General features: G+C 51.8%; 1 protein-coding gene across 2 annotated transcripts in view; it reads right to left on the bottom strand.

Annotated features, from left to right (window-relative positions):
- Window positions 1-4,071: 4,071 nt before the first annotated feature.
- USP7 (ubiquitin specific peptidase 7) overlaps window positions 4,072-8,694 on the bottom strand; it is a 57,039-nt gene continuing 52,416 nt past the window's right edge. For both annotated transcript variants that reach the window (XM_082671270.1, XM_082671271.1), the window contains 5 exons: window positions 7,673-7,772; window positions 6,134-6,253; window positions 5,909-5,980; window positions 5,691-5,781; window positions 4,072-5,376 (listed from right to left, as the gene is read on the bottom strand). In XM_082671270.1, the coding sequence (XP_082527396.1) occupies window positions 5,270-5,376; window positions 5,691-5,781; window positions 5,909-5,980; window positions 6,134-6,253; window positions 7,673-7,772 (490 nt within the window). In that variant the 3' untranslated portion in view covers window positions 4,072-5,269. The remainder of the gene's footprint in view (window positions 5,377-5,690; window positions 5,782-5,908; window positions 5,981-6,133; window positions 6,254-7,672; window positions 7,773-8,694) is intronic.

Raw genomic sequence — 8,694 nt, 5'->3', positions numbered from 1 at the left:
GGATTTAAAAGGCCCCAAGTTGCAGGACAGGAATAGAGACGCAGATGTAGAGAATGGACTTGAGGATATGGGGAGGGGGAAGGGTAAGCTGTGACAAAGTGAGAGAGTAGCATGGACATATATACACTACCAAACATAAAATAGGTAGCTAGTGGGAAGCAGCCGCATAGCACAGGGAGATCAGCTTCGTGCTTTGTGACCACAGAGGGGTGGGATAGGGAGGGTGGGAGGGAGACGCAAGAAGGAGGAGATATGGGGATATATGTATTTGTATAGCTGATTCACTTTGTTATAAAGCAGAAACTAACACACCATCGTAAAGCAATTATACTCCAATAAAGATGTTAAAAAAAAAAAGGCCCCAAGTTGGCTTCTGAGCAGGATCCCTCCTGGGTACCATGTGGTCTGCCTGGGGGTGAGGCTGGGCACAGGATGGGCTAAAGGGCACACGAAGGGATTTTTTTTTTTTTTAATAATTTTTATCATGGGGCATTTCCCCCTGCTGTCTTTAAAAAAATTTTTCTTTTCCTTTGGCCGTGCCACAGCTTATGGGATTTTACTTCCCCGACCAGGGATTGAACCTGGGCCCTCAGCAGTCAGAGCCTGGAGTCCTAACCACTGGACCGCCAAGGAATTCCCCAAAGGAATTTTTTTTACTTTGCAAAATATAACAAATATTATTCCCTCATCTTTTCAATGAAAAGGAATTTCCTAGAGAAAGGGCAGAGAAGTGGGAGAATTAAGAGGCAGAGAAGAAAGAGTATGGCACTGACCTACATTTTATTCACTAAACCGTGGCAGCTGCTTCTCTGTTTTGCTTAGCGCCACCCGGGAGGGCAGTACGGAAGCCGAGGCCTGAGAGATGGCTGGTCTGCATCCAGTAACTGGATGGGCAGCCGGAAACTAGGGTCGGCCTGCCCGGCAGCCTTCAGGTGGTCAGCCCTGCTGCTGCGACAGCGCTGGCAGGGTGTGTCCCACCAGCTGGGGGAAAGGACCAGTCCGGGGACAGATTTCTCCAGATCTGAATGTCAGCCCCCAGAAGATGCCAGCAGCTGCCCCTCCACCCTGCCCCCATCCCCAGAGAACCGAGTGGGGCACTGACTCCCGAGGGGTGGCACTAGCTGCAGGACGGGAAGCCTTGGTTTCCACATCCAAACAGGGACCCACCTTAAGATTTTTAGGGTTAGAAGATGAAGCATCTGACATAAACTAGGCATCCTGGGAACCAACTTCTCATTTGTAATAAATCCGAAGGGGGCTCCAAGTGGACCCGTGTCGACAAGGCAGGGGGCCACCCATCTAGGTCCCAAGTGTACTGATGGAAAGGGAGGTCAGGCGGGCCCACTGGCCACCACTCCCCAGAGGACGAGGTCTTGACCTGGGACTTGGCCAATCTGCAGTTTGGAGGACCACAGCCCTGCAGAGGCACCCAGGCCAGGCGGGCGACGGTCATGGGGCCTGGATGGCCCTGCCAGAACCGGAACAGGACCCGGACACGCCTGCAGAGCTCCAGCCCGGAGTCTGATTCTGCGCCTGCCAGGCTACTTGACGGGTTTGACCTGGATTCCCTGAGAGGTCCACAGGCAGGAATATTCAGTGGCATGGCAAACGCAGTGCTGCCTGTGTGGGTGGTGTCCTGGGCCCTCCTCTACCGGCCTTTGTTCACCGTGGTCCATGCGCCGTCCACGAGGTCCGGCCCAGCTCCCCAGCAGCCCTCTGCGAGCCCACAAAGCCATCTCAGGCCACTCTGACTTAGACTGCCCAGCGTCAGGAGAGACACTTGCCAACGTTTAAAAAAAATCCCGATTTTTGGCTTCTCTTGAAAACTGCGACGGTCCAGCTGCACAGGTCCCTGGTTCGGCAGATGTCGGGCTGTCCCCTTGGCCCGGCCCGTCCAGTTCCCATCATCCCAGGGCCTCCTCCTTCACTGCCTTGTACAACTTGACCTAAACCACCATTCCCATTTTGTAGCCTTGACGTCTGAGGCCTTGGTTCTGGGTCCCGAGACCTCACTGTAGACTCAGGCTGGGGCGCGTGGGACCGCAGCGCCATTCTCTGAGGCTTCCCCACGCTTCTGCTCTGTCTGCACCAACCTCTGGGGCTGGCCAGGAGGGCCCAGGGCTCCGGGGGAGATGGCCACCCTGTCCCCCTCTCCCGTAGCTCTCATCTCAAAGTGGGGGGCCCCTCCTTCCAGCAGGGAGGCCGGCTCGAATACCTGGAAAGAGGGAGCAGTGAATGTGGGTCTCAAAGCCAGCTCTGCAGTCAGCAGAGGCCCCGAGAGCCCAACCTGACAGATTAACTCAGAATCCCTGTCCTGGTCACTCGGGGTGGCCCGGATGCCTCACTGCCAGCCGCATGTGGGGTGCTCATCGGCGACAGCCACTACAGGACCACTGCCCGCCTGACCTGAGCCACAGAACAGCTCCGCCGCGCCCCCTCCAGGAGTGGACTGGGGGGTGTGATACGGCTGCAGGCAGGGCGCTGGGGACACCTCCCGCTGTTTCCAGCCTGGAGCAAGGCTGGGCAGGGTGGCCAGAGGCGAAGAGGCGTCACAAGGCCGGGAGGGCACACAGGGGCCTGGCCGGACTGTCACACTCTACCACCTGCCCACCTGTGAAGGGGTGAAACGATCCAGCCCCCCAGCAGCAGCCCTGACCCTCTGTGGCACTGGGTCTGAACGGACGAGGGCGCCTCCTCTGTACCGGTGGGAAGGGGGCAGGATTCGGCTTCAGGGGGGCTGAGTGTGGGTTCTCTCCCAACATCTTATGACGAACTCAGAACATCCATCATACTGGGCAGGATCATGCTGTGAACACCCATCCCTGGATCTATCCATCAACAACGGTGCCTGCCCGTCGGGTGGGTCAGTGGCCCTTTAAAGCTGCGATGAGCTACGATTCTGTGTCTGAACAGCTCAGCCGGCGGGGGGGCCTGGGTTCCAGGCCTCACAGAGTGAGCGTTTTATGTATCATATATTAACTCGACAGCTCGAGGGAGCTGATCACTGTAAAGACACACAAAGCGAGGGAAATGTGGTTGGAACGCCTGAGCCACATGTGGCAACTTAAAATTAAATCAGTGAAAACTCACTCTCTTTAGCCACGTTTCAGGTGCTCAGCGGACACCTGGGGCTCGCGGCTCCCTCACTGGGCAGGGCCGACGGAGGACCCTCCACCCCAACGGCGGACATTCTATCGGGCAGTGAGCGGTCAGAACAAAAAGGCCAAGAGTGGCAAAAATGCCACAGCACCACCCACCCCCAAACGGGGGATCTACGGCTCCGTCTTGACATCTGAAATGTATGTTTGCCAATGCAGTTTGCTCTTACTTTCTAAAATGAGACCGTTTCTCCCAGCTTGCTGCTGCCGGTACAGTCATGACGAACCCAAGCCCCTCTTCAACGTTACCCTGTGGTTCTGGGGGCCTGAGGGGAAGACACACCAGTCTCAGGGTCCAGAGCGAGCCGTGTGAAAGGCGGTCCTCTTCAGGTTGCACCCCTCCCACCACCCCCATCAGCTTTATGAACTCGGACTCAAGGCCGTAAGTGGGAGGGAATGGAAGCGTAAATCGCACGCACTACCTGCTGACCGTCCACGTTATGAAAAGGCCTTTGGGGAAAGCCATTTAGTAACTCGACAATAAGTTTCCGTGACTTAAGACTATAATCAACCCTGAGCCAAAACCTAAAAGAAATCAATACTTTAATGTTCGAAGTCGAGCACCCGGAGAATGACTTTCCGCAGGAGGGTGGGGCGGGTGGCGCTATGGTCACCGTGGGCACCTGGGCAGGAAGTACCCGCCAGGTGGTGAGCAGCCCAGGGACACAGTGCGCCAGGCGCGGGATGCAAGGCCACCTCCCCTGGGCCACGCCTTCCACCATTTCAGTATTTCTGGTCATCTTATTGTACTTGGTTCCTGCCCGGAAAAACTTTTTCTTAAGCTTAAATGGGATGAGTCAGAGGCAACAACAACCCCCCCCACCCCGAAAACCTCGTTATAAAGGAATAGGTTCCCCAGGCCTATTTGCAGGGAGAGCAGAAATCTCCCTCAACTTCCACGTCACTCACTGAGTTATAATTTTTATAGAAAATTTTATTCAACATACAACATTTTCCAGCAAAAAGGCAATATACAGGAAGAGTCGGTGTACACTGCTGCTACAGAAACAAACGAAAAATACTGGAAAAGGATGAAAAATAAGTGTCATCTGCTGATTCTATTTTACTGCACTCAAAACTAGACACGCAGCTGGCGTCAGCTCCAAAGGAAAAGGTCGGACTGAAAGAAAACTACACACAATGAATATCAACATCAGTGAAAGTCACTTAGATTCACCCAACAAAATGCCACCTCCTCCCAGTGGTAAATTGTACATGTTCATTCATTAAATATACAATTTCAATTTTCCTTTTTTTTTCTTTTTTATTTAGCTTTTTTATACAAAGTCAACAGCTTGCTAACACCAGTGGGCATGCCCTCTTTGCTAAAAGGCCCTCCTTTCTTGGTTCCGCCTGTTCCGTTTTAAGGAGACAAGTCTATTTATAATTTTTTCACCTGCTCGAATGAACTCTTGAGATCGTTAGGTTTGCCGAGAGGCAGCATAGTACACCTTAATTGTATTGAACAGCGTTTTCAATTTAATAAAAAGACCCCCGAAGTGTCTGTCAGGCCTGTATTCAGTGCATCCACTCTGCAAACGGGCTGCAGGACAGCGGTGGCTGACGGAAGGGAGACGAGTTTATTAAAAAGACCCAGGCAGCTGGGGAGACCGAGGAAGGGGCGACAATACACGAGTGAAGGAAAGAGCGCTATTTATTAGGTTGTGAGTTTCTCTGTTTCGCCTTTACAGATGCACAAAAGGTCATTGAAAAGTATAATTGAGGGAAAGACGTCAGACGAGCCTAAACAGAAGACTTACTAGCTGTGGGGCTGGCGGCCGGGCCCCGGAGCGGGGACAGCCGAGCCTGTCCAGCGCCGCGCCGCACCCACCGGCTGTTCCCCGACACGCTGACAGCGCCTTGCATCGTGGTTACCATAAAATAACTCTCATTGGCATCCAAGCTTTATAAAAACACCTTCATTTTGCTCAAAAAGGGCAATCAATAGATACAGAGAAGCCAAACTGAACAGCCTCAACAAAATAAAATTAACACCAGCAGCAAATCCTCTTGCTGAAGACTTGGGACAGTGCTCGCGCACCAGAGTTCTTGGCTGTTGTTAAAGGGCACACCCACCGCGGTCCGCCTCGCCCACCCGCCAGGGGAGGAAGTCAGTTATGGATTTTAATCGCCTTTTCCAGGTATGTGTAGCGACTCCTCTTTGGGGCTTTGTTGAAGTGGTCGAGCCCTAGCCAAGGCCGAGGATGAGACATGTTACCTGGCAGGGAGAGAAAGCAACTGAGACCACAGAGCCCAGGCTTGGGCCCCTGGAGCGAGTGCACCCCACCCCCAACTGAGGTCTCAGGGCTCCCAAGGGCGGCACCGTCTCCCCTGGGACCTTAGTTTTTTCGGCCATTGTGTGATGCCTGCCAAGTTCATCAGTTACAGGCTGCCGTTCCTCCCTGTTCTACAGATAAGGAAAACAAGGCCGAATCTCCCAGCTGGAGAAATACAAGGGCCGCCACTCGAACCCAGGGCTGCCGGCCTCCCGGCCACTTACTACTTGCTTCTTCCCTGTGGGAGGGCTCTTACCAGGCTGAGGTTCAAAGTCTTTCAAGTTTACTTCATACTCATCTTCATTTATGTACTGGTGTCGGCCCATCATCACAATGGCAAATTTAAACTGAGAGACAAAAATCGAAAACGCCATTCATTCCAAATACTAGCAAAACTCACACCTCTGGCAAAAAAAGTCAAGACTTTAGCATCCCGCCCGACAAATTACTTGCAAGTATCCAAGAAGCGCGTACCTTTTCAAACTCCTTTTCCTGGATGTCTAGCAGACTCTGAATCCGCTTCATCACTTCTCTGAAATGCTCGCCCTGCGACGACAAAGGGCGCATGTGCTCACAAAGCTCATGCCCTCCTGTGCTGCCGCCTCAGGGAAGGAGCCCCACTGAGCAACGCTAACCCAGAGCGCGAGGGCCCAGGTCCCGACCCGAGACACTCAGTCTCTTAGCAGAAGGACGCCTCACCTGGTGTATCCTCAGCAAGAAGGGGATCCCGAATGTCCCAAACACCTCTTTGTGGAAATGTGCCACTGTGATCAGCATCTCATTTTCCTTATCTATGTCTACCTGGTCCAAAGGTATTTCCTGGGGACACAGGTTTTTAACACAAGGGGTTGAGAAATTCAGTTAATGCAAACACAGCGCCACATTTTAATTCTTAATTCTGACTCACTCCTCCAACAAGGGAAGCTAGGTCAGATTTTTGCCAAAATGTCATGTTTGGGGCTTGTTAGAATAATTAAGAGTTTAGAGCCACGAGAAATAGCTAAGCTTAAAAGAAAACTCTGGGGACTTCCCTGGTGGCACAGTGGTTAAGAATCCACCTGCCAATGCAGGGGACACCGGTTAGAGCCCTGGCCCGGGAAGATCCCACATGCCACGGAGCAACTAAGCCCGCATGCCACAACTATTGAAGCCTGTGCGCCTAGAGCCCATGCCGTGCAACAAGAGAAGCCACCGCAATGAGAAGCCCGCGCATCGCAACAAAGAGTAGCCCCTACTCGCAACCAGAGAAAGCCCGCACGCAGCAACAAAGACCCAAAGCAGCCAAAAATAAAAATAAATAAATTTATGTATTTAAAAAAAAAAAAAAAAAGAATCCGCCTGCCCATGCAGGGGACGTGGGTTCTATCCCTGGTCCAGGAAGATCCCACATGCTGTGGAGCAACCAAGCCTGTGAGCTGCAACTACTGAGCCTGTGCTCTAGAGCCCATGAGCCACAACTACTGAGCCTGCGCGCCTAGAGCCCGTGCTCCACAACAAGAGAAGCCACCGCAATGAGAAGCCCGCGCACCGCAACGAAGACCCAACGCGGCCAAAAATAAATAAATATTTTAAAAAAGAAAACTTTTTTTTAAAAAAACTATTTATTTGGCTACATTAGGTTTCTGTTGAGTCACGTGGGATCCTTAGTTGTGGCATGTGGGATCTAGTTTCCTGACCAGGGATTGAACCCGGGCCCCCTGCATTGGGAAGGCAGACCCTTAGCCACCAGACCACCTGGGGAGTCCCAAAACTCTGGGTTTTAAGAGACCAAATAATGAGTTGTTCCAGTTACTGTGGAAATCTCAGCAGTTTAAAAATCAACAGGGACCCAGTTTCTGACTAGATGTGCTTGATGATCCATACTTAAAATTAATTTCTAAGGACAAATAAGTGAGCTATCTGGAGTAGTAGAGAGTAGAAGGGTGGCTGCCGGAAGCTGGGGCGAGAGTCTCAGCGGAGCAGATGGATGGCGGTGAGGAATGTCCAACAACACGAATGTGCTCACACTACTGAACAGTACATTTTAGGTTAGGTCTATTTTATCATAATAAAACATTCAATTTTTCAAAATCTGGCAGAATTACATTAACCTCAGGGGTCACTTCATCTACCGGCACACAAACAAAACGACAGCCACTGCCAGGAGCCGCCGTGCTGCCTGAATAAGCTGCGGGCGGCCGCCCCACCTGCCGGGGCTCAGGAGCCCTTCCTCCCTGGTGCAGCCAGAGGGACGCTCACCTCTATTCGAAACGTTCGACTTGTCGCAGGAGATAAACATTCTAGGAGTTCGTCTTCTTGATGCACACCAATAATTTTGTAGCTTACGATTTCTAGCAGCCTGTGCAAAACAAAGAAGAATGTGAACTATATACATTCATGTAAAAAAAACTCTCTAGGGGCTTCCCTGGTGGCGCAGTGGTTGAGAGTCCGCCTGCCGATGCAGGGGACACGGGTTCGTGCCCCGCTCTAGGAAGATCCCACGTGCTGCAGAGCGGCTGGGCCCGTGAGCCACAGCTGCTGAGCCTGCGTGTCCAGAGCCTGTGCTCCGCAACGGGAGAGGCCACAACAGTGAGAGGCCCACGTACCGCAAAAAAAAAAAAAAAAACTTTCTAGAAAACTATTCGTCCGTCGTTCTATTACAAAGCTACGAAGATTCGCTTGTCTTCTTATGAAGATTTGAAATGTCAAAAGCAGGTATCCTTGGGGAGCAGACAGAACACTGGCCAGGGACACCCTCGGAGCGTGTGTAAATCTTTCTTGCTATGGTTCCAAACTGGGCAGGGCTTGTGATATGTTTCTCACTCTTTAGATAACAAAGGCCTCATTCTTTTATTAATTTTGTAAAGAAAACATTCCGGGAACCAAAAAGCCCCAAAGGTTGTTCCATCCTGTGAGCCGAGTGTAAGACAAGGTGATGAGACCAGCACCTGACACTCTGAAATAAAAACTGAACATCAAATCTGGGCTTCTTTCTGCGGCTTGAACGCTGGCGAAACAGATGAGAAGCGACCAGATTTCTCAGACACAGTCAAGGCCCACGTTTTCCAGCTTCAGCTGATCAGTCTGCTTGAATCACTCTTCCTCTGCTTGACTTTTCTACCTGAATCTCCCTTTTGCACTACTGCTAATTAATATCCAGAGACACAGGGAGGGAAGATGGGCAAAAGAAAAGGATTAAATGTGAAGTATTTATATAAAGTGTTGCAAAGCATGGGCTGAAAGGTGAGCATGGCAACTACTGGGGGGGGGGGGGGGCACTG

Source organism: Grampus griseus (genome assembly GCF_964374135.1).
Source record: "Grampus griseus genome assembly, chromosome: 14".
NCBI classification, from domain to species: domain Eukaryota; kingdom Metazoa; phylum Chordata; class Mammalia; order Artiodactyla; family Delphinidae; genus Grampus; species Grampus griseus.
This window is presented reverse-complemented; position numbering and strand designations above follow the sequence as displayed.